The sequence below is a fragment of the Vipera berus genome (genome assembly GCF_964194415.1).
Source record: "Vipera berus genome assembly, chromosome: 1".
Lineage (NCBI taxonomy): Eukaryota > Metazoa > Chordata > Lepidosauria > Squamata > Viperidae > Vipera > Vipera berus.
This window is the reverse complement of record NC_138202.1, coordinates 94,787,657-94,814,630: the sequence shown is the minus strand read 5'-3', so window position 1 is coordinate 94,814,630 and position 26,974 is coordinate 94,787,657. Positions and strand designations below refer to the sequence as shown.

Genomic DNA, 26,974 nt, shown 5'->3' with positions numbered 1-26,974 from the left:
CAAGAGAATACGATGGTCATAGCAAACACTCTTTTCCAACAACCCAAGAGACGGCTTTACACATGGACATCACCAGACGGTCAACACAGAAATCAGATTGACTATATGCTCTGCAGCCAAAGATGGAGAAGCTCTATACAGTCAGTAAAAACAAGACCAGGAGCTGACTGTGGCTCAGACCATGAGCTTCTTGTTGCAAAGTTTAGGCTTAAATTAAAGAAAGTAGGGAAAAGCGCTAGGCCAGTCAGGTATGAATTAAATCATATCCCTGTTGAATATACAGTAGAGGTGACAAATAGATTTAAGGAATTAGATCTGATAGACAGAGTGCCTGAAGAACTATGGACAGAGGTTCGCAACATTGTACAACAGGTAGCAACCAAAACCATCCCAAAGAAAAAGAAATGCAAGAAAGCAAAATGGCTGTCTGAGGAAGCTTTGCAAATAGCTGAGGAAAGGAGGGAAGCAAAAGGCAAGAGAGAAAAAGAAAGGTACACCAAATTGAATGCAGAATTCCAGAGAATAGCTAGAAAAGATAAGAATGCCTTCTTAAATGAACAGTGCAAAGAAATAGAAGAAAACAATAGAATGGGGAGGACTAGAGATCTCTTCAACAAAATTGGAAAGATGAAGGGAACGTTTCATGCAAAAATGGGCATGATAAAGGACCAAAATGGCAGGGACCTAACAGAGGCAGAAGAGATTAAGAAGAGGTGGCAAAATTACACAGAAGAACTATACAAGTACGAGCTTAACGTCCCTGATAACCACGATGAGGTGGTCACTGACCTCGAACCAGACATCCTAGAATGTGAAGTGAAGTGGGCCTTAGAAAAGCTGAACAACAACAAAGCTAGTGGAGGTGACAGTATTCCAGCTGAGCTATTCAAAATCTTAAAAGAGGATGGAGTAAAAGTGCTACACTCAATTTGCCAGCAAATTTGGAAAACTCAACAGTGGCCACAGGATTGGAAAAGATCAGTTTACATTCCAATTCCAAAGCAAGGCAATGCCAAAGAAGGTTCAAACTATCACACCATTGCACTCATTTCACATGCTAGTAAAGTTATGCTTAAAATTCTACAAGCTAGACTCCAGCAGTATGTGGATCGAGAACTACCAGAAGTACAGGCAGGATTTCGAAGAGGCAGAGGAACTAGAGATCAAATTGCTAACATACGCTGGATCATGGAGAAAGCTAGAGAGTTCCAGAAAAACATCTACTTCTGCTTCATTGACTATGCTAAAGCCTTTGATTGTGTGGATCATAACAAACTCTGGCAAGTCCTTAAAGAGATGGGCATACCAGACCATCTTATTTGTCTCTTGAGAAATCTATATGCGGGCCAAGAAGCAACAGTGAGAACTGGACACGGAACCACTGATTGGTTCAAAATTGGGAAAGGAGTCCGGCAAGGCTGTATACTGTCGCCTTGCCTATTTAACTTATATGCAGAGCACATCATGAGAAAGGCAGGGCTAGATGAATCAAAAGTTGGAATTAAGATTGCCGGAAGAAACATCAACAACCTAAGATATGCAGATGATACCACTCTAATGGCAGAAAGTGAAGAAGAACTAAAGTGCCTCTTGTTGCGGGTGAAGAAGGAGAGTGCAAAACTTGGGTTGAAACTAAACATTAAGAAAACCAAGATCATGGCATCTGGCCCTCTCAATTCCTGGCAAATAGATGGGGAAGAAATGGAGGTAGTGACAGATTTTATTTTCCTGGGCTCCAAGATCACCGCAGATGGGGACTGTAGCCAAGAAATTAAAAGACGCTTGCTCCTTGGGAGGAGAGCCATGGCAAATCTAGACAGCACACTAAAAAGCAGAGACATCACCCTGTCAACAAAAGTGCGTATAGTCAAGGCTATGGTCTTCCCAGTTGCAATGTATGGCTGTGAAAGCTGGACCATAAGAAAGGCTGAGCGCCAAAGAATTGAAGCCTTTGAACTATGGTGCTGGAGAAGACTCCTGCGAGTCCCTTGGACTGCAAGGTGATCAAACCGGTCAGTCCTAGAGGAGATCAACCCTGACTGCTCTTTAGAAGGCCAGATCCTGAAGCTAAAACTCAAATACTTTGGCCACCTAATGAGAAGGAAGGACTCACTGGAGAAGAGCCTAATGCTGGGAAAGATTGAGGGCAAGAGAAGAAGGGGACGACAGAGGATGAGGTGGCTGGATGGAGTCACTGAAGCAGTAGGCGTGAGCCTAGATGGACTCCAGAAGATGGTAGAGGACAGGAAGGCCTGGAGGAACATTGTCCATAGGGTCGCGATGGGTCGGACACGACTTCGCAACTAACAACAACAACAACAACAATGATTAATCTAAGATTCAATCCATTTTTGTCTATAAAAATTGGGAGGGCAAATTGGGGGCAGGGCAAATAGGGAGCAGGGCACAGAGCCATCATATACTTTCTCTTAACTTAATTAAAGTATGTTTTGAAGTGTTTTACAGTAAATGAGTACATTTTGAGGACCAACAGAATTGTAAAATTTGCCTACAAAAAGTCTAGGAAATCATTATTGGCTTTTTAAAAAATGTATGTACAACATTTTTTTTAAAAAAGGTCTTACTGCATGCATATTTCGATATCAGTATTTTTAAAAACTGTACCATTTGAGCACAATTAAAAGATTATTATTTAAAAACAAACATGTTGACAGACTGAGCATATAAAATGGGAAAGAATTACCCTCAGGCAGACAGAAGCAATCACCATAGGAAGCAGATTTTCAGTGCCATCAAAGGCTAGCAAATTGCTAGTTTATTTGTTAATAAATTTTTGCTGCCAGTGAAAAGGAGAATTGTGTGTGGGACTTTCTGGCTCAGCATCAAATATTTTCACCAATTGATTTCTCTATAGAAATTTCAAACAGCGCTGAAGCTGAGTAAAAACTGAAGAGTATTACAATATACCATTACCCATAAATTATTAAAATTTTAAAAATCCTATTCCTGCCCTAAATCAGCAAGACATTCTGAGTATAAAATGTAGATTTGATTGGGGATCTCTCTATTTTTTTCCTTTCTTCCCCCCACCAATTCATTTTAACTTTTGACAAATGTGCACATTCAGAAACAATACATCTACATGTATTGAACAACACATACTTCATGACTGGGTTTATATACAAAACTTATATTAGGAAAATTAGGAATCTAATCTAAACCCAAAGGCTATGATATGACTTTGGGTTTAGATTTCTACTGCAATTTTAAATAATTATTTTCTGCATGTGCTTTAATTTTATTTACCGAATTGTAGTTAACAAACATCATCAAATAACTGACATAAATCCATGGTGCATAGAGAAAAATATATAAAAAAGATCTGCTAAAAACCAGATAGATGATATATATATATTCTACATATACATATTTTACTGTATACCTAAAATGCTGACAATAGCAGGTCTGTTGCAATTGAGATAAAATATAGTCTCTCCAAACTTGATAGATTAATTTTATTATTTTAATTTTATATGTTATTTTTTCTAATGTGGTAATTGAAGAGGCCCTATTAATTCACATTTCAGTTGTTTAATTATATAATATTTTCAATGTTGGGCAATTATTTTAGCTGCTAAAATTAAGTAGCTGATAAGTTGCTTATTTTTTAAGATTGGGATTCAGTCCCATAAATAAGTGCAATAAGCCTCACCCTGAAGAACACCCAATTCTTTGTATAATAATGATGTTTACTGCCCCCAAAACTTTACATCGAAAGTGTATAGCTTTATTGCACAATCACCCCAAATGAAAGAAATATCCTTTTTTGGGACAATCTAACATTTGGAAGAATAATTAAGACATACAGTATGTCCCAGTATAATTGGAGTCAAGTGCCAACAATGTATACTTTTCCACTGAAGTTTTTGCAATGGAGCTGAGATAAATCTATCTGATTTCCATGCTTGCCAATTATCTCTTGTATGGGTTTATCAAGATCAGCATTCCAAGCTTCCCTTTAAATCTAGAGTTGGATCTCCTGCATCTAATTAATTGCCTATACATTTTTGATTTTTTTTTCCTTTTGGTTGTTCTAGATCAGGGGTGTCAAACTCGCAACGTCACTTGACGTGTCACGACTATCACAACTTTTTTGTCATTGCCGGCAATGGGGTGGACGCGGTTTTGCTATGATGCATCCGGCCTGTGGGCTGGCAGTTTGACTCCCCTGTTCTAGATAGTTACCTACTACATTCTCAAGCTAGCATAAGGCCAAATTGCTGAAGCTCTAATTTCCTGAAATTTAACATCCAGTAGAGTGTTAAACTGACACCACCAAAAAACACCCACCCCAATCCATAGTAACTTGTCACTATTCATTCATCTGTTCTTAGGTTCCTATTGCTGTAGAAATCATTTATTCTATAAAGGATGTATCCTCTCAAAAGTTTCATTGAACCAGGGCATAATGAATAGAATAGAATAGAATAGAATAGAATAGAATAGAATAGAATAGAATAGAATAGAATAGAATAGAATAGAATAGAATAGAATAGAATGGAATAGAATGGAATAGAATAAATAACTTTATTCCCACTTTGAATGTACGCTAATCGGCATACATTAAAATGATATTTCATTGCATACAGCTCTCAAAGGGTCATCACCTCCAATATACACTACATAAATATGACATAAATAAATTATCCTCCTGTTCTAAGGAGAATATTAAAGGAATCAGAGGAGAAGAATCCATTTCATCAAGTATTTCTTTGGTTTTTTTTAAAAAAAACAGTTGTTTGAAAGAGACACCCTTTATTTCTGAAGGATTTCTGTAGTCCTTTGACTTACAACCATTCATTTAGTGACTGTTCAATGTTACAACAGCACTAAAAAAAGTGATGTACAACCATTTCTCGCACTTAAGCCTATTGGAGCATCACCCAGGTTACACGATCAAAATTTGCACTCTAGGTATCTAGCATGCATTTATCACCATCACAGTGCTCCTGAGTCATGTGATCACCATTTGTGACCTTCCCAGTCAGCTTCCAAAAAGCAAAGTCAACAGGGGAAACCAAATTTGCCTCCAGACCACATGATTCATTTAACATCCACAGTGATCCATTTAATATTCATGGCAAAGTCATAAAATCAGGGGCAACTCATTTAACAGCCACCTTGCTTAGCAACAGAAATTGTCCCAACTGTTGTGATAACTTGAGGACTACCTGTACCTAATTCCCATAGGGTTTTTTGCACACACAGGTACCACAAAAGAATGGGGCGCTGATCTTTACTGATCTTATTGATTGAACCTAGACAAATATGACAATGTGACACTATTTACAATTTTTTTAAACGAAACCTTACTTTCATAACTATGGAGAATAGAATGAAAAGTAACTGGTAGCCATCACTGAGAAGCAAATTTTTGGAATTTGTTGCTTGTTTATTGAATTCTCGGTCTTGACCTATGCCAAGCCTTTGACTATATTACAGATGGTATTTTTAGGTATAGATAAAAGGGATTGTTTTCTTCTAAAAAGTCTGCTTTTATCTGTCTTCAAGTTTTCAACCCAAAAAGGCAAGAAATCAAAGATCAAAGAACAGAAGAAGAAAAAGAATCCAAGAAATACATATTTCTTAATGTTATAATGTCCTTCAAGCATAATACTGTAATTCCTATTTCTCTTCTGAAAACTGATGAACTGGCAATAGAAAACTGGATGGAGGACAATGCTCTAATGACTTGCCCCCAAGTTCCTAAGTACAAAATATCTGTCAACAGTCAAGTCTCCTGATACTAGTCTATTTAGTAGGGAATTCTTAATCTTCCTAAAAAGGATCCTCCCTTCTCAAAGCCAATAGCACAGAACTTAACAAACCTTGTAGCAATCCTGAATTACAAAAGGGAGCTTTGCAATTATGGAGTCTCACAAATGGTGAAGGTTTTGCTAAGAATTTCCATTTTAAAAAAATAAATACATTCCAAAATTGAGGTACTAAAAATAAGTTTATTGGGAGAAAGAAATTCAATAAATAAATAAATGGATGGATGGATGGATGGAAGGAAGGAAGGAAGGAATAATCACAGTCACATGATCCCAAATAAAAACAATAATCAACTTCAGAGAACTATTTTTTTATTATCTGCTTGCATCAAGACTTGACTTTAGCACATGTCCAGTGTTCATGGCAGAGAGGAGGACTGGATCTTGTGATTTGGATATTGTTATATTGCTTCTTCTTCATAGAACTATTTTCACAGTTTATAGAACATGGGAGGATAAAAATGACACCAGCCTCTTTTGCTATTGTTTTTACTTAGTTAAACCTTAGTCAAAGCTCATTCTCTAATGTCCTGGGTTTAACTAGCAAATGAGAAAATTACTTTTCCTAGCCCATTTTCTTAACAAGCTCTGTTTGAAGGATAAAGGTGCTGACTAATTTTCACCAGCTGGGCCGCTGTATATAAAAAAGGATTATATAGAAAACGCTTTTTAAAAAATCCCCCACAAAAACAACAGACAAATTCCATCTATCCAGGCTGCTCAGCATGGGATCAATCTTCCAGATGCTAAGGGGACACTGCCATGGTGTGCCAAAAAACTAAGGGGTTGTCAGCAGACGCACTACTATAACTACATAGACTTCATTTGGCAAATTGCTTCGAAGCATGAGACATGTATTTTATTACTGACTGCCAAGAAAACAGGTTTGTAGAATGAAATATACACCTAAGTATTTATTCTAGTATTAAAAATATTTGTATTCGACCTGCACCAAAGGAAACTGCCCATATGATTCCTTAACAGCTCATTCACTCCAGTTTACCCATCCCCCAAATATCTTTCCTTCCCAAAACATCCATCCTCCTAAACAGCACAATTAACATATTTTCTTGGAGGATGAGGGAAGGGGTACACAAACACAAGCAAATATTTTGGTGCAAGCCTGGAGACTCCTTCTGAATAGGTGAAACCATTCCTTCTTAGAAATAATGTCTATGGTGGCCAAATTTTCCTTCTCAAAGAATAGGGACAAAATGTCAATATTAAAAGAAACAAATAAGGCCTGCAGAAAAACATTGCAGTCTGGAAAGCTTCCAGAATGTGGTTACTTTCCATGTTTTTTTTTTTAATTTCCTCAAAGGTTAGTCAGACCCTGCACATCTGACTGTATTGTGTATAATAGATTATTCTATGGAAAATTTTTTGGGGGTAAATGTTTTATTTATTTATTTTTGCAGTATGTATAAAAATGAATTGTGTATTGTGTATGAAGTACTGTTTCCTTACTACTGGAGAGCCATTTTCTGATTCAAAGGGGCTGATAAGGAAGAGAATAACAGCAAAACAGAATACTGTTGCTTTCCTTAGTGCCTCCTATTCCATGAACCTCTTAGTCTACAATCTAAAATTATGTAACCTCAAAATATATTGGTTCAGAGAAAATAATTTGATCTCCAAGTAGTATAGTTTTTTTTTATTTACACCTAAAGAAGTTTAGTATGTTCAGATGATCAGTTGCTGCAAAAATGATTATCTAACCCATAGTTCCGATGCAATACTTGGTCACACAATTTTGAGCCCTCAAAGTCTGAAACAAGGCAATTTATCATTAATGTGTAAAAAAAGAGTATTGTAAATTCTGAAGTGAAGAATGGACGGAAAATACAGATTTCAACGTATAGTAGTGCTGCAGTTTCCAAACAAAAACAATACTTCTGTTTTCCTAATGTTTGGTACACTACCTACTTTCAAAGTAAATAAAGAATTGCATTTTTCTATTATGATCATTCTATTATGGTAGTTTAAAACAACTAATTTAAAATTATTAATAAAGTATAATCTGAACTCCAAACTTCTGAAATAATGTTTTTCAAATTTTAGGGGTAATTTTTTTATGATACTGAATGCAAATCCTTGATTTTATTCATATTCCATTCCTTTTCCTAGAAAGGTTTATGACAAATTGATTTAGTCTGATTATATTTAATAATGGTAGGTGGGGCTTGACAGTCTCTGAGAAAACAATTCAATGAAGTACACTATACCGAGCAAAAAGAAACTCAACTTGCTAGAAGATGGAAATAATGTAGAATGAACATCCTCTGAGCTCAGTAGTTTTTATTCCTCAACAAAGTTGGGTGAACTCATAGCTATATAGTTTTACACACAACATATGAAAGAAAATGCATAGCTTACCTGTCTTGAAAAGGAAAACTCACATGAGTATGTATGCATTCATGTACATGTAGAACATAAAGACCCTGACAACAATAAATCTAAGCTAATACTTAAGTAATGATTATGATTTATCCAAACAAAAAATAATTATATAAAACAACCACCACCACCACAAGCCTATAAAAGTACAGAATAAATATATAGTTATCAAATTAATAAGAATACCTCACAATAACAATTTGCTACGCACTAAAGATTAACACATTTGTTTATTTGTTTATTTATTTATTTAATTAGTTTTCTATACCGCCCTATTCCCGAAGGACTCAGGGCGGTTTACAGGGCAGCATATAAAAGACAATATAAAAAGATAATATAAAATTAAAATGAATTAAATTAATTAAAGCCCAACAATTAAAACAATATTTTAGGCTTATTCAGAACAAATGTTTCATTCTCAAAGAAAAGATGTTCTTTCTTTCTGTAGTAGTTTCACTTTTTTAAACAACCGAGCTCTGCTATCAGCCAGAAATTACCCAGAGTTCCTATTATAAAAGGTTGTTTGGTATGGCCCAAGTTTTTCTCCTCAGATAAAATTCATTTAGCTCCACTTTAAAAGTGGCTGAACAGCCACAACCAAAGAACATTTAAATAGTCTAACACAGAAATGTCAAACTTGCGACGTCACAACGTATTGGAGCTTTTTCCTCCATTGCCGGCAATGGGGTGGGCACAGTTTCCTGGTGACGTGTCCAGCCTGCGGGCTGGCAGTTTGATACCCCTGGTCTAACTCAGGCAAAGTGAAATGTATTGAAGGTAAAGGTAAAGGTTCCCCCGCACATGCGTGCTAGTCGTTTCCAACTCTAGGGACCGGTGCTCATCTCCGTTTCAAAGCCAAAGAGCCAGCGTTTGGAGGTAGAGTTCATTATATTTCTTCTGTTCAGTTGTGTCCAATTCTTAGAAACTGTTTGGACAAATCTCCCAAGTTTTCTTGGCAAGATTTTTTTCCCAGAGTGGCTTGCCATCGCTTCCTTCTTAGGGCTAAGTGAGTGACTGGCCCAAGGTCACTCAACTGAGCCTGATGCACAGTTTCCTGGTTTCTAGCCAGATGCCTTAACTACTACACCAAGCTAGAGGATTGGGGACAAGATTCACAGAATAAGTGACATTCACTTTATAGAAAAAAAAGAAAGGTATGTTTGTTCCCTGCCTGCCTTACCAAGAAAAAAGTGCTTCTTTCTTTGACCAGAGGAAGACAAGGGGAAGTAATTCTGTCTCCTTTGGGGAAGAAGAATGCAGGGAGCAATCATTCTATGACATCTCCTAAGCATCTTTCTATATGGAAGGAACAGGAAAAGATTATTTCCTTCCTTCTGCAAAAAGAATGATGCTCCTTCTTGGGAAAGGTGGGATTTTTCTTCTCTGATGTCCTACTCTCTGTGTTTTCTTTCACGCATGCATCGCAGGGACCTCTTTTCATGAATCTTTGTAAATTATTTTGAGACTTTATACACAGGGTAAAATGGATCATAGACAGAAATAAAACACAGCTAATCTTCGACTTACGACAAAATTTTTGTTACTAAATGAAGAAGTGAAGGAGAGTGAAAAAATTATACCATGGATATTTTTTTTTTTTAGTTACATTTATATACCGCCCTATTCCCTGAGGACTCAGGGCGGTTTACAGGAAATTAAAAAATCCACCATACAAAAGTTAAAAAACCAAATTAAAAAATATTAAATTGACCCTGTATACTTAAAACCCCAATTAAAAATTTCTCCTCAGCCTGGGCCCGAGAGCTCAAAGAGCCAGGTCTTCAGGCCCCGGCGGAATGATCGGAGGTCGGGGGCAGTCCTCAGCTCCACCGGCAGCTGGTTCCAGAGGGCAGGCGCTCCCACTGAGAAGGCCCTATCCCTGGGTGTCACCCGCCGGCAATCTCTCACCGGCGGCACCCTGAGCAGACCCTCCCTGTGGGAGCGCACTGGGCGAAGGGCGTTTGATGCCGGCAGCAGGTGTTCCCTCAAATAGCCCGGACCCAGGCTAACAGTCCACAAAATATTTTTAAGGATGGAGAAGATAAATCCATTTCTCCATAAAAGGTAACTTCTTCCTTAAGAGATAAAGGCAACAGAAAATCTGTCACTAACTTAAAATTGAGTAAGGAGATCCATAAATATATAGTGTTTATGTGTCTTAAATCTAAGGCTGGTTGGTAAAGAGGGCCAAATTGCAACGTATAGTCATAAATCATTAGATTATTACAGGATCCAATCTGGGTTGGTCAAATGCCTTCATTAATAATTAGATTATATCTTTATGCATAAACATGGTCAAAATTTGAACAAAGGAATATAAATAATGGCATTAACTCATACATGGAAGAATTGTAAAAGTTGTGCATCATGATTTCTGATGCAATGTCAACTGGAGAAAAGTCAGATAAATTATATAGCTGATATATAATCTCAAGCCTGAGTAATATATTACTTTTCAGGGAAAGGCTATGTTAGGGATACCACCAAATTCTTCACTTGGTCCCCTACTTCAGCTGATGCAAACCCGCAACACAGTGAGAAGATCAAATTGCTTTGGCATCTCTCTGTACCCTGTCTACCTTTTCTAAACTGTAGCACTATTACACCATATAGTTTGTACTATTTTAACTGCCCCTCCCCATATAAATATATAAACATGTCTGCACAGGAATTTTTTTGGAGTGGGTTATCTGCAACTGATTCCCTCAAGGTGTTTCTCAACTTTTCAATCTAGTCCTGATGACCTTCCATCCAAGTTTGAACTAGGTCCAACTTTGCCTAGCTTTTTGAAATCATTGGATCAATTATGCGATGCCACAGACATATACAGTAAGCAGTAGATACTAGCACCGAGTTAAATTTAGGCTATTTAAAGATATTATTTTAAAGTTCTGTGGTTTGCCTTTCCTTCATACTATCCTGAATAATTATCAAATTACAACATACCAGGGATCTAAAGTAATGTAGACTTCAGCTACTGTATCACATAATGAGCACACAGAAGTGATAAATGTTGGTTTATGCCACCTGTCTGGCAAACCAGTACTGATGCCATGCTACCCAAACTTCAGGGGGACTGAACAAATAAATAGAAAAGTACATACACCTAAAATTGGCAAAGGGAAAGGCATTATGAGACCAATTTTAATCATTTGCAATAATATTACAGTAGCAACAGGGGTTTCTCTGAATAGAAATATGCCACTATTTCTGCAAATTTTTAACAAATCAAAATGCAGAAAATAAGAACAGTCATCTAATGATACCAGTGATAGGCATGTAACCCCATATTTAAATAGAAAATAATAATCACAGTATAATATCATTAGCTTTTCTTTTTAACTTTTATATAAATTCCTTTGGAATGACGAGAAACAAGTTTTATAAACAAAAGCATCAGAAGTAGTATTAGGTATGTTAACTCAGTATTCAATACATAAATTATGTTCCATATACTTTCCTGTCAGAAAGATTCATCAGAATAAATAGCAGGACATACACTTAACTGAAAAATAAAAAAAATATTTTAAATGTTTGAGGAACTTATCTAATCAGTAAATTTTGGGAATATGTCTAGTCATGTAGCCATCTTTTATTCAATCATCAGAAAATCAAAGGCAAATTGGCATGACTCAACCCAAACTTTAATACCGCATGATTATGTTGTATAAGCTTGTTTTGTGTGATGGCTGCTGTGGTTTTTACAGAGAGATTAACAACCGGACCTAAGCTGGCCTTCAAACCTTGCCCTGCTGATGCCTCAGGCTCTTTGAAGTCTGACCATCCTACCTGGCAAAACAACAGTGGGAACTAGGCTGGTGTCAGATCTAATCTAGCTGCTTTTTTCAACATAGCTAACGATGGGGTACACTAATTGGCCCAATTGCGGATTATACCTTTTGCTACAGATTCAAGACAATAATTTAGTCAAATGATGGTCTTTATCTCCTTCTAATTAAGATTCCAAAGTAGGAAGAAATAGGATTAGACAACGTAACTTTAAAACTATGAGACTTTTTGAAAAGACAGGCACTTAAGAGTTTTTCTAAGATTTTAAAACATGCAATGAAAGAGCAGGTAATGAAATGTTAGGTAAATGGTTCACTATACACAGGTATTGTGCTAAAGATAATCAATACCTTGCATACATTATAACAAACAAATATTGATTTGTTACTGTTTAATGTTCAAGCTCTATTTGTTGCTCAGAATATATACATTATAGATCAATATGGAAACTACTTCTCAGTTAAGATTTTTTTGATTTAAATATTCATTTAAATATTAATGTATGTAACATAAAAATATTACAATAGAAAAATCTGTTAATAACCAATGCTAATGCTCCCATGAAAAGAATTTTGTGAAGGAATTCCCCTTGCAAAACTTGGTTAATTGTAAGAAACACATTGTAAAGCTACAGAAAATAAACAGATTTGTAATAAAAATATAGCTGCAATTGTTCTGATTTCAAATTATGAATTCCTTTATCAGGTTTTCTCTAATGTTGTTTTTAAAGATATATATACATAAGGGTGTAACAAAATGACAGTATAAATATATTGGACATTTTTTAAAAAAACTGTCCATTCTACATTCAAGATTTGTTTGAAGAAGGTTTTATGTAACTTTCTACAAGATATATAATTCATTCTGTTTCATAGTTATCTATTTTTAAAAATGATTTTAATTTTTCCTGTTTTTCATTATTAGCTTTAATAGTAATCTGATCAACTGTTTTGTCAGTGGAAAACACATTTTCCTTTACTAAGTTTTTTCAGAATGGTACTACAATTTGAAAAACAAAGTAGAAGATTAGCAGTATACTGTAGGGCAAGATGGTAAATGCAAAGAAACGGATGAGTTAGAAAGCAATGTTTTTCTTTTTTAAGACAGGAAGCAATTTATAAGGAACAGAGTCTTTAACAGGGCAGGCTGAAATTATTCTAAAAAAATTCACGTGTGCTTCTCTAGTTCTTTTTCCTTAAAGAAATCACATTAGATTTCATCTGTTTTGTCTACTTTATTTTTATTATTGTGAACTTTTTCATTTGAAAATTATAACAACAGAAACTAGTATACAGATTTTGCTAATAGAGTTAATGTACTGATCTGTCTGTATTGTAAAGGGATTTTTTTCCCAGCTTCAAGTACAATAAATGGGAATTTAAAATAGCAGGAACATATTGTCTGTTTTCTGTGTCAATTAAAATAATTTACCCTTTCTGAATTTTAAAATCTTGCATGAATACTAAGCTCCTATATTCAACTGATTCAAAAGAAGAATAGACTTTTTGATGAAGTGAAATAATGTTGAAATGGATTGTACTAATACAGTGCTTTGTGTCATTAGATGTATTCTTTTCTAAAACACAAAATACACAGAGGAACCACAAATTCTTTAACAAAAAACATTTGCCTTCAAGTAGCTTTTGAAGTCAACATTTCTTCAAGTTGAGAAACTTGAAGTACCCATGCAGAGATATCCTGGTAGAAAACCTGGCTCCTTGATTAACTATTAACTGCTTTCAATAGGACTAGATGATTAAGGACATTGACTACCATTATTAGGAGGAGGGCACTTTAATTTGTCTCTTGATGGGCTCTTTTCAACAATTTATAGGTTATTGCAACACGCAATTGTGAAGAGACAGTGAGAGAGATGTGGAGGAGGGGCACTGGAAGAGAATCCTTAGGTTACCTTATCAAGTGGCTAGCTAAAGAGGGCAGAGGGTCAAATAGGGGCCAAAGTGGTCACTTAAGGGTGAAATCCCAAACACCAAAGCAGTGCCAAGCCACATTGACCATCATTTGGTGATGAAGTTAAAAATATGCTAATATATTGGTGGCAATTCTTCCTTTTATGGGTTCAAGCAGTTAAGGCAAGTGGCCTGCTTAACAGCTTTTCACTTGAAAGAGATTAAACTAAATGATTTGTCAGGGCTGCTTAACTGTTTTATGCCTTTGTCTAAAACCTGCAAAGACTGTACTGGTGAGGATTCCTTCACTCCCAAAGCAACTTTTGTTTTCAGCTTCTGGATCTGCTTGGTTAATAAATACATCAACCCTAATTGATGTCTGCCTAATAGTGGTCTGCTCTTTAGCAAGACTAAAATGAAATAATCTTTTGCATTATAGCTTTCTGTGTAGGGGGACTGTCTGCATGGAAGGTCGGGGGGGGGGCGAGGGAGTTTAAATTTGGTAGAAAATTTACTTAAGAACATTAATGTAAATGATCCTATATTTAAAACGACATGGAAGAGTTAAAGGTGATTCCAGTAATGCAAAGGAAATTGTTTCTGAATAATGAGAAAGACATTTATCCCTCATGCCATGCTCAATTTTAGGCAGTTGCACATTAACATCCTAACTGGAGTAATAACATCTAGGCACTTTCCCACTTAACAACACAGCTAAGAGCAAATCATTAACATTTAATTAAATATGCTTCTGACATCTTTAGAAATATGTATGTCATACTTTGTTACTGCAGGTTGTGGCCTACTTTTTAAACATTCATGGTTAAACATTTAATACATCCCATCTTTCAAACAGTATTCCATATATATAGTCTTACCTCAATAACGAACAGCTTCCTTTTCAATTTAAAAGCAAGGTCCTTTGTGTTTGATACATCACAGATCAAGCTATTAAGCCGAGGAATCTGGCGTATGTGCATCAAACCTTATAGAAAGGAAAATATTAAGAAAATGATGCTATTCAAAAGCCTAAATTAAAGTCTTATATCAAAAAAAATCCAGTATATTTACACACACTCGTCCTCCCCCTTTTAAACTGGAGCTTACGACCAAGAGCAATGAAGCAAGCGATACGATTATACAAAAGTAATCAAGCAGAATAAAATAAACAGAAATCCTTGTGTGAGGAAAACTAATTGCACTTTGGTACAAAGGTACAGATATAAAGAGGGATCTTAATACTTGTCAAAACTACAGCCGGTTTGTGTGTGATTTTCTCTTGTATTTACAGTAAGCAAATATGGCTATCACCTTGCATGCTGCCCACGGCACCACTGAGTGATCTTTATTTTATTAAATGCACCAGTAAGCAGCCAGCAAAGCAAAGCAAAGCAAAGCTCATAGGTTACTGATAACCACTGAAGTTGCAATGAAAAGTATTTTGTTGTGTATCATGATAACTATTTTTTAAAACTTGCGTAAAAACCAGAATAGTAAGAACGTCCTGTTGGATAACTTTTAACCACACTATAAATACAATGCAATTATTTTCTGCAAGCAAGACATCCGTTGAGTATGTTGGAATTTTATAACAATACTAGGCACACTGCAAGCTCTGCATTCTGTCAGTTGAATCTCAAGCTGATTTCTTTTGACAAGGATGCTGGACAGATTCTAGGCAGCTTAATATAGACTTTCAATAAGTAGTCTTTTTCCATAACAGAAAATGAAAAATATTTTATGAGAGACAGCAGTAAAGCTTATATTATATCTTATTTTTAAAGAATAAAGATTAAATATTTGCAATTCAAATGGTGTTTTATTAAAATGGACAATCTTTCCAACTATGAAAATTCTTTAAAGTTATACACTAAGTTTGAATGTTTTAGAGAAAAATTAATAAATATACCTTAATATAAAAAGGCAGAACATCATTGAACAGATATTATATAGTTTCAAAATAATGTGGAAAATGCAATAATTTGTATTTTTTTAACTGTAAAGAAACTGCATTTTTGCAAAACGTAATGCAAAATTAATATATAGCTTTAAACATAGGCAGCTTGATTTATTATGTCTTAAGACAAAATAAAACCAAGAAAATAGTCCACTGTTTTCACTTGAATAACCATTATAACTGGACTGGGCCTATTACTTGAAAATAGGTCATAATTACTTCAGTAAAACTAATAGTCCCAATATGAAAGTAACCTTGCATATTTGAACACCAGTAGCATGAAGCTAGGTCAGTCACTGATATTTTCTGGGTAACAGTGACTCTCATAACAAATTACATTTCAGCTTTAAAAAAATGCTTACACTTTAGATTGGGAGATAATGGAGCCAAAGCACAGAAAGAAAACATTAGCAAAAGATAAATTGTCTTATTTATGCATTTTAAAATTGGCTTCAGGATCATAATTACTATATTTAGCAATGGTATGTGAGAAGCACGGATATGATTAACACAATAACACAAAATATATTCTTCAGAGTCATATACTTCCAATATTCCTATTTATTAAAGAATTATCTGTGTTTTCCATTACCAATGAATCAATATCCATATTTTATTTTTCAAGAAATCAGGATCTGCTTTTTGTTGAAACTACTTACTATGTTATTAAATATACTTAACTTTATATGGAAAATTGTAAAACAATTGAGTAACAAACTGTATTTCAGAAATTAATACTAAAAATATTTGTAGAAGAGGGCTATATATTCTTGAAGGACTCGCACTCAGTGTGTATGGGGTAGGCACACTAAGACAGAAACTGGCTCTGAAAATTTTCAGATGTGTTTAAATTTTGTTTAGTAAAATGCTGGAGTCATAAGCATCTTATCATACTGTTCAAAATTGTACAAGGTAAACAGATAAGCTATATACGCAAAACATGTAAAAATTAATAGTTAAATGTTCCCTCTTTATGAGAGTACTATAGAAATACAAATGTATTTTTATTGGAGGCAGAATTATTCAAATACTTAAAATCAACTTGTTGGAAAATATATAGAAAAATAGCATTGTTAAGAAAGAAGACAATTTTAGAGAAAATTATAAAAAATATAAGACATAGATTTTATTATATGATTTACAGAATATTAATTATGAAGTACCATAGATCTGTTCAAGTGAAAAATATATTTTTAGTGGTTTATTTATTTTGTATCTTATTTAAGGGATTGTATTTCAAAAGGTTATCTTCCTCTATATGACAAAGTAGAATCTATGCTGGAGTAAACCACGGTCATCTATACATTCAAATGGATTTTCTCATGTAATGTATAATTACATCTCTGCTTTGTTACAATATTTATTGAGGTTTTAGATTTGCCTCCAAACCTTCTGATTAGACGTTTCCATAAAGCTAAAGTAATTTCAGTGCCTGAATGTCAATTACAAGCGCTAACTCTCAGAACAGATCTGAAAAACAGCAACTGTGATATGATGTAATAATATTTCCTTCAAAATTATTAGAGGCAATAAAAAGTTATAAACAACGGAATAATTTAAATAGGGAGAATGATTATCAGCTGCCATCTACATGACAGTTACTGATTAGTTGGGGACATTATGCTCCTCTGAACATAGGCAATATATAAGCACATAACATCTGTTGCCAAGTTCAGTTTCAGATCAGAAAGAAGTGCATCTAGCAAAATGTCAGCCCATATTACTTGGAAGTAATTTTATCAGTAAACAGCAATATGAAAACATTCACTACCTTTTAAAAGTCATCTAAAATTAAATTCTAAGTATGTTCACAAATATTTGTACAAATAGCCTAGATATTTTTTTAAAAAAATACTTTCAATTATAAACCATTAAAACAACTGAGTAGCTAAATGTTTATAACAGAGATACGTTTATATTCATGTTCATACTTCTGATATTGAAAAACATGACTTAAAATCAAGTGAAATAATTTAACTCCCCTTTGTGCTATATCATTCATCTGCCTGCCCAGTGAAATATATAACTCTTCTGCATTTTCTCTACTTAGAACTTAGCAGATCAAAATATTGATTTCATGACAATTTTAGCTCACTGGTCAGATGATTGCCAAACCTTCCCTGCATAGGAATTTCTCGAACTCTGTCTCTTGAGATGTACATCTGATTGAGCCATGCCTTGGTAATACAGCTTGACAACATATAAGGAGTTGCCATGTTTCCTTAGCACTGTAGTAAAAATAGTCTAATGTTTAGTTTGCAAGATGAACTAAGATTAACAGGTTAATAAAAAAAAGAAATCGAAAGCTACTTTAGGGCAAATATTCCAACTGGAAAATAAATGCCCTTGAAACACTTTAAAAATACTTTTTTTGGGAAGTGGTATTGCTAAGGATAGAACTCACCATGATAATCCTTGTATAATGGATTGGTTTCTCTCTCAGAGCCGATAAATGATTCAAGACCAACTACTGTATCAGACAAGTGGATAACACGTTCCATGATTGCTTTATTCTGTAAGACATGGGAACAAAATACACAACCTAGATGATTAAAAGGTAATTAAGATTCAAAAAAAGTAGATCTTTGTGAACTTCTGGGGAAGATATGGCAAACTGAATATGCTCTGCTAGAAGTAGAGCCAACAACTGCTGCAATGGAGAGCCAGTAAGCAGACAGGTTCTTTGTCATTCCTTTCTGGACAAGGAGAGGACTTGAGATTGCCCACAAGTGCTCCAAACAAATCACTTTTGGAGATTGCTTGTTAATTGGATTTCAGCTATTAAGAACCTTTGGATTGTACACGTTTTACAGCACTGAATGAATTTTGTTCACTCCTTAGCAAAAAATGATTTTAGTTTGCTTTAGTTCATTTATTAATCTAATTTATACAGCAGCCTATCTCACGAAAGGCTTTTTAAAGCTGTAGTTGTAATGTTTAATAAAATTATTATGAAAAAATAGAGACCTTTGTTTTCTCTGTGACCAGCTGAAGCAAAATAGGCAATTAATAACTTTAAGTTATTGAAAATTTGACTGATAAACTATCTGGATAAGTTTGTTCTTCCCCATCCCAGTACAGAATATTCCCAAACAATAGTTTTTATAAAATTTTGAGCTTTATTTTATATATAAATACTTTTTTGAGACACTTATTTGGACTGGATACTTGATGTGGGAATTTACAATACAGAATATTTACAGAATATTTATCCGATTTGATTTCAACATTGCCTAATTCCAAAGCAACATTGGGCAGCTCACAATATACAAACAAAATGCAGTAAGCTAATACAAATGCAGTAATTAAAATAACAAATGGGAATTACTAAAATGGCAATCTGGACATCTGTAATCAAAACATATACAATATACACAAAATACCTGTAATAAGGGGATTCCATCCACCCTATCCCAAAGCCTGGGAAACAGACAACTCTTCAAAGTCTTCTGGAATGCTATCATAGTAGGAACCGTCTGGCTCTCATGGGAAATCTCATTCAAGGAAGCTGCCACTATGACAGAGAAAATGCTTCCTGTGTCCCAAAAGATGACACTGTGTCATGGTTCCGACAAATGAGACCAGTAAAAACAGAACTCCAAGGCAAGAGGTTTCCTTAAAGAACATATTTATTGGCTACAAAATATCAGCACGGTCAAAAGTGAAACCAAGACTGGAGTTCCCTCCCAAAGGTTACAATGTTACAAAGTTGAACTTCCCACCCCATTACGATGTCATAAATCACTTTCCCCAATAAACTACTTTGGTGGGCTTTCTAATGGAAAGCTCAGCCCGCCAAAACCCAGGCAGCAATGACCTTTGATCCCACAGGACAATTTATTGCTTAGTCTAACTTTAGAATCACTCATCCCCTCTCCCATTACTGTGGCAACTGAAAACGAAACAGAAATGGCTTCAGCCAAGTTCGTTGCAGCGTTGACACACTGTTTGATTGGGGGGGATCTGTAGTATCTACTTTTGGGCAGCATAAACCACAGTGGGCAGTTGGTCCTTCAAATAATGAGTCCCATATCATAGGGCTCTATAGCTGATATTTTTTTTTGAATGCATGCAGCATTACAGTTCTGGTTTTTAAATACAGAGAAGCCTGAAATAATATTTTCTTTTTTATGCATAGTAAAGTAAAATAAAGCTTGCATGTCCACTGAAACAGGTTTTGATTCTCTTAAATCCACATACACAAATGTGTATTGTAGGTTAGAGATGGAACCTGTGATAATACTAATTTCCTAGGAAAGAAATTGTTTCTACCAATTCTCTGCCTTCTTCAATAACTAGAAGAGAAGTATACATACATGGTATTTCACATAATAAAATGGATCATGGATCATGGAATGATATAATCTCCAAATAATAGAATATGAATCACAGAAGGATCTGGCTTAACTAAAAGATTTATTCATAATATAAGGAAATGAAAGAAGAAAATAATTTAAAACGACAAATTGTATTGTAAAGAAAGTTTGATAAATATCTGGAATCTCTTAAAAGCAAGAATAATTTGCCATTTTCACCCTTAAGTTCACCACCAAATGTCAGGCTAAGAATGTCTGACTTAGAGACAACATGTACTTACAATCGGGTTACCTATTACTAAAAATGGTGGATGGCATTCTCCTTCCTTGAGCCAACAAACCACTGAAGTTGCACAATATTTTTATGAACTACTGAAGCTGCAAGTTTTTAATATACAACCTGTTTACAGTGGTTCATGAAAACATTGCATGGCTTCATCAGCAGTTTGTCATCCTGAATAAGGAGAACACCATCCACAACTTTTAGTAACAAGTACTTTTTCAATTACAAAGATGATACAATAACAGGATTCATTTAAAAAATGAGGAACTCGAGCTATGATGAAAGGAAATAAAACATTTAATCAAAGCCCTTATTGGTAGAGGCTGCAAAATAGAGAAGGTCAAACTCTTTCTTGAGATCAGATTAGCTGGAAAATCAACAATATAAAATATATAAAGATCCTTATTCATTGTCATAAAATTGCTTAATAACAACTAAGTTTTTGTAGCTATGTAAAGCTTTCCAAAACATGTCAGCAAAGTTCAAAACAAGTACACTAAAACATAAGAACGGCTGCAGGACTTGGGATTGGCTAGTCTAGAGAAAAAAGAAACAGGGGTGACATGACAGCAGTATTCCAGTATTTGAGGTGCTGCCACGAAGAACTTATTTTCCAAAGCACCAGAAGGCAAGACAAGAAACAATCAAGGAAAGAAGCAACCTGGAATTAACAGTGAGGACAATTAAGTAGTGGAACAGCTTTTGCCTTCAGATGTTGTGGCTGCTTCATCACTTGAAGTTTGCAAGAAGAGACTGGACAGCCATTGTGTGAAATGATATAGGATCTCCTGCTTGAGCAGGGGGCTGGACTAGAAGACCTCCAAGGTCCCTTCCAGCTCTATTCTGATTCTGATTCTAAATGTTAATATTAATCATTAATATATTATATATTTATTTTCTTTTGTCTCTTTGCTATTGATGAGTTTAGTAGATACTTTCCTATTTTTTTTATTCCCAGGAATAAAAATTACACTAGAGGTGTAATTTTTAGTCACTCCCCTCCCTTTAAAAAAAAGAACTGCACAGTTGGGGTGGATATTTCTTTTTGTATTCTTTTTTCCCCTCTCAACTTAAATCAAACTGTAAGCTGTGCAGCCCCATGAACAAACTCACAAGGGTGCTGCAGGATTATTTAATAAAAGGAACCATTAGTAAATTCACTGCAGTGTCTTGGGGCACCATAGCACAGTTTGGAGTCTGCTAGGTGCACTATGAATTGAGAAAGTTTGGGAACCAGTGACTTAGATTGATATTTACAATTTAAATCTTTTTCTTAATGTAATTGCTATTTAGTATGCTCACTGAAGTGAAGATGACTGTAATGCTGGGAAAATGTAAACCCTTTGATGTAGGCCAGATCAGCAAGAAGACAATGCAAGGGCTACTGGAAGTTAGCTTTATTTTTGAAAGCCTGTCATAGTTTACCTCACTCCTTTCTTATAATATGCAAAATCACGGTGAGGTTAGTCTGAGTCGTTTCCTAATGCTTATTTCTGGTTGCTCAGGGTATGACCTAAGAATAGGTGTTAGAAACTCACTACACTATCTCTGTGGAAGTTACAATATAGTAACACTTAGGTCACTGAGTCAAGGGGTTGGAAAATTCTGGCTGCAATTTCTGACAGCCCTTTTGTGCATGATAGGGTTAGTTTCCGCATGGTGGTTGGCTGAGTGGTGTGCTGTGGTTTGGGTGCTGTGTGTCAGAAACCACACCAACACCATACAGCAACAGTTCCATTGGAGCAACACAAAAATCATTGGCCCTGCTACCACCCGCCATGCTCGTGAGTTCATCGAAGCCTGGCATTCCACAAGCAATTCCACCAACAGATTCATTGACCTACAACAAGTCTATGAACCCCTCAGAATCCAAATCAACAGCACAACCAACCAGAAACAGCACCGAGCTTCAACCAACCCATGCAAGGAGGACCAAACAAGACTCTGGGTGATGTACAATAATCAAATAGAAACAATTCATATTTGCAATAGTGGCAAATATCTATAGCTCGGTTGTAGGGTGAAGGTGAAGGTTCGTTCTCTGAGCTTGTGGGTTGGTTAGGGGATGTCAGTGTTCTGTTTATAAGGCTTCAGGTGATGGGGAGGTTACCTCAGGTCAGGATCATTGGGTCAGGATCACTGGGAGGTGAACTGCTGGTGGTGGGGGCATAAGTGCCTATGAGCAGAGTTTTCTGATCCAGAAAAATACACAATTAGCACACAACACAAAGCTGTGCAAGGGTCCACAACTGCCATCTGCCATAAGTTGTGCAAGGATCCACAACTGCCATCTGCCACTTCAAGCAGGAATTGTGAGCTAAGCTCCCCATCAACAAGACCTACACAGACCCTCACTTGACACACCCACACCTGAAGCCTTATAAACAGAACACTGACACTGACATCCCCTAAACTCTGCTGAAGGTATTACCTAGCCTGATAACGAAACGTTCAGAAACCAACCCACAAGCTTGGAGAACGAATCTTCACCTTCACCCTACACCCGAGCTACAGATATTTGCCACTACTGCAAATATGAATTGTTTCTATTTGATTATTGCACATCACCCAGAATCACTTCCTGTGATATGGGTGGCCATTTAAAATTGATTATTAAACAAAGAAACAAGCAAACTAGAGATAAACATAAACCGAGTAGTTCTAGTCCTGAATGGCCATCATATGGCACTGGAAGCCAATCATAAGGGAATGCACACCTCAAAGTGAGGTTAGTTAATTTATTTTTAAACTTTAGAAGAAAAAAGTATTCCCTTTCAAGCAAAACATGCACCACCAATATTAAATTTACAGTAGCAGAAACGTTTATATTAGACTGTTAGAAAATGGTACCATATTTCTGAAAACTATACCCTATTTTGAGCAGTACGAATGGGAGGATAAGATAGAAATAATGTTTCAACTGTTAAAAGTTTTAATTTTAAGATTTTAAATGTAATTATTTATTAGGCATAATGACTTTGAAATATAGCTGAACATTTCAAATACAATAAAGTCATGATTAAGTAAAGACATGATATGGGAATAGACTAAGCCTGCACTTGCAGCAAATACCATCACCAGGAAAGTAATTATCCAACACCTGATTTCTGTAATGAAGAGTAAGCTTAAAATTTTACAATCAGTTTAATCCCTTATTGAGTATAAAATTATAGTTTATCATCAGGAACTGGTTGACAAAACACAGACCAGATGGAAAACTGGTGGGAAAAAAAGATGAAATAGGTTGGAAATCAATCAGAATTTGACTAAAGACATGACTACTCCCTCTGCTGGCAAGGCCCTCATGAGCTTAAATATTTAAGTAGTGACTAGTTTTCTTTCATTATTTATGAAGCAATCAATAAATAATGCAAACTGTTCCTTTTTTCAGTCTGTTGCTGGGTTTTTTCCCCCCCACATCTCTGAACTTACTGTATGTCAGTGGAAGAATTTTTAAGAATACAAAACAATGAAGCATTCTTATATAGCTTCTTATATCTTAAACGGCAAAAAGGAGGAGGCATGGCAAGCTTTATAATAAGATAAAACAATTCAAAAGAATATGTAAAGCTAAAAGCGGAAAGGCCACAATAGTACATGCAACTCAATTAGGTTTCGAAGCAGATTCTCTAAAAATTCATCAAGTCACAAAGAAAACAGTATATACAGTATAAGCCTGGGGGAAGGAAACACAGATTTCAAACAGATGCTTAAAAAAAAGATTCATATGAGAAAATGACACCATATAACTAAACATTATTTGCCTTACGATGCAGGTTGATTGTATGTTCAAATAAAATGATTTAATAAATATCTACTTCAGCATTTTGAACTCCGCCTAAGCCCCCAAAACAGAAGGGATCAGGTTTTTCACCCACTGTTTTCATCTGAATCCTGGCTGAAAACAGCTATTCCAGCTTCCAGCTTTCCAGAAGGCTCCATCCCAGGGATCCTTGCTTGCCATTTGGTTTTAATCTCTCAGGACTTTCTTACAGGGGCTGCGCTGTGCTGAACTGGCACTTGCTTGAAGAAGTGAGTTATTATTAAACTTGTAGGTCAATTGTGGCACTAACAACTCCTTGGAACCTTTCAGCCAGAGTATACAATTTGATGGTCTAATTAAATATTAATTCTAAGTGTTACATTTTGTGGCTTTTATTTTCCATCATCAGTCTGGAACAGAACGAGGTTACAAGCTAATTTACCTCCCCCACCACCTTTAAAGCTTAACTATATAGGACACAAAAACACCATTAAACATGCAGCAGCATTCCCTCATATTGCATTTCTCATGTAATTAACAGAACTGATCTAAAAAGAGTTAAACAATTAGGTAGTTAGAAAAACAAAAGATTATGTAAAGTTACAACATTATAACACTAATTCAAGATTTATCTAATTCCATTTAAAAAAATACCACTTTCTGGTGGCGTTCAAAAGTGTATCAATTCACATTAATTACAAATCCTTGAAAATCTAAGACTTTTAAAAACTTTTTCAAATAATCAAATTTACAGATAGTTAAATCCCAATTAAGTTCTTTTAAAGATTTGCACAGCTCCTTTCTTGTTACTGTCCAAATTACCTCAAAACATGTTTTTCATACCTTCTGCCTAACTAATATTAATTTCCATGCCTGAGTTACCTTAGTTCAGCAGCCAAAATATTCCATATGCCCAAATGGATGAGAACTAACCATACTGTGACAAAACATCTAACGATATAATTAACATTACAATTTTCATCCTTGTTATGCCTTGCACAAACATAACAAATATTCTTACAATTCTATTATATCTTATTTCAAGTTGCATATTTATAATGAATCTAAGAATCATGCAAGTTGGAACATGCCCAATGATTCATCTATTCAAACCTTTTGCCCTAAAAATATACTGCATGTTCTAAGGCAGCATCCTAACCATTACATTTAAAGGAAGTCTTTAATCCCTGATTCTGTTGTTGGATAGGAATTTAGAGAACTTTCTTAATATTTAATCTAATTGTAGAATAATTTTGTATAATTAGTTAACTTTTGCAGCTAGAAAAAATTACTTGTATTTTCTATGTTTTTTTTCAAGAATTTTAAAACTATCAAATATTTCTTCTCAATCTTTTTTCTTAAGTCATAGCTCACAATTTGCCATTCCCTAGGTTGGTTTTTCTTAGAATGTTTAAAAACATTCTTTCAATTTCATTTTAACATTTCTTCTAAAATTGGGAGATCTGAGCTAATTGTACTCTAGAAACATTTCTCTAGTGCAGAGTAGAAAGGAATAGTCACCACTTAGAGCAAATAAAGCTCTGTTACTCTTTCTAACATTACCACCCCCACCTCTTCAATTAAATAGAAGGACAAATTGTTCCTACACAACACTTCTCTATAAGCTTGTATGTACGTATTTATTCCACACTAATGCGAAGTGGTGAAAAAGCAAAAATAAAATGCCTTAATTAATGAATTTCCCTTCATTTCCCCCATGAGAATGATTTCCAAGAGTTAGTGGATATAAGGAACAGTGACGGACAAAGCATAAACAATTACCACAGGAAAAAGCAATCACTCAAGTTCAAGAGCAAGGCCTTTTCCAGCATGCCATCTCTCATTTCAATCCATTGCCAAGGATTCTTCCAACCTCAGGAGAAACTTAAGAGAGCTATATTGGAGGTCTGAGCAGGAAAGGAGTAGAGAATGCTGCTCTACTCACAAAATTATGCTCCTATAATTAAAATTGTAAGGAGAAATAGAACAATGAAATGAGCTTGGGAGCAGCTGTAGCATTCTTCAATCTCTTCCAGCTTTCTATAATCTACATTCAGTTAGGAAGTATGACTTTGTAGCTCAATGATTATCAGAAGATAGGTTTCCTACATCCAGTTTTCCACCAATTTCCACATCCATTATCCAGAAAACAACCTGATATCAGAATAAATCATTCTAGTTTGATTTATTTATTTCAGATAATGCAAATATACCATTTACTCACTTCAGAATTTTTTTACATCCTTAATATAACATATAAGCTGTACAATTCAACTGAAAAACAACCTGAAATCTTTTAAGGGAAAATAATAGTAAAAAGCTAGAATAATGTGGCTGGATAAGTGTTCACACCCTCTTATAAGTAGAGATGTGGCTACATTCAGAATTAACTAATCACATTCAAACTGATGGCAAATAGTCAGTACATACCTGCCATCAATTAAAATGACTCTGATCATGTCTATAAAAAGTTCAGCTGTTCTAGTAGGATTTTTCTGATTTTTACTCAGTCACCTCTTAGAACAAAAGCCATGATCTGCAAAGAGCTTACAAAGCATCAAAAGGATCTCATTGTTGGAAGGTATCAGTCAGGGGAAGGGTACAATTTTTTTTCGAAGGCATTGGATATACCGTGGAACCAGTGAAGACAGTCATTAACAAGTGGAGAAAATATGGTGCAATGTCATTAGCAAGAACAGAAAGTACCTCCAAAATTGATAAAAAAAACCAAGAAAGCTGATATGAGAGGTCGCCAAGAGGCCTG

General features: G+C 35.2%; 1 protein-coding gene across 4 annotated transcripts in view; it reads right to left on the bottom strand.

The window, feature by feature from the left end:
• The window catches only part of ELP4 (elongator acetyltransferase complex subunit 4), a 150,229-nt gene that overhangs the window by 50,693 nt on the left and 72,562 nt on the right, over positions 1 to 26,974 (bottom strand). For 2 of the 4 annotated variants that reach the window (XM_081312961.1, XM_081312962.1), the window contains exons 8-9: positions 18,253 to 18,361; positions 14,770 to 14,876 (exon numbers count right to left, since the gene is read on the bottom strand). In XM_081312961.1, the coding sequence (XP_081169087.1) occupies positions 14,770 to 14,876; positions 18,253 to 18,361 (216 nt within the window). Of the gene's footprint in view, positions 1 to 14,769; positions 14,877 to 15,650; positions 18,077 to 18,252; positions 18,362 to 26,974 lie in introns of those variants that run through there. The other 2 variants (XM_081312963.1, XM_081312964.1) reach the window with 2 other exon arrangements.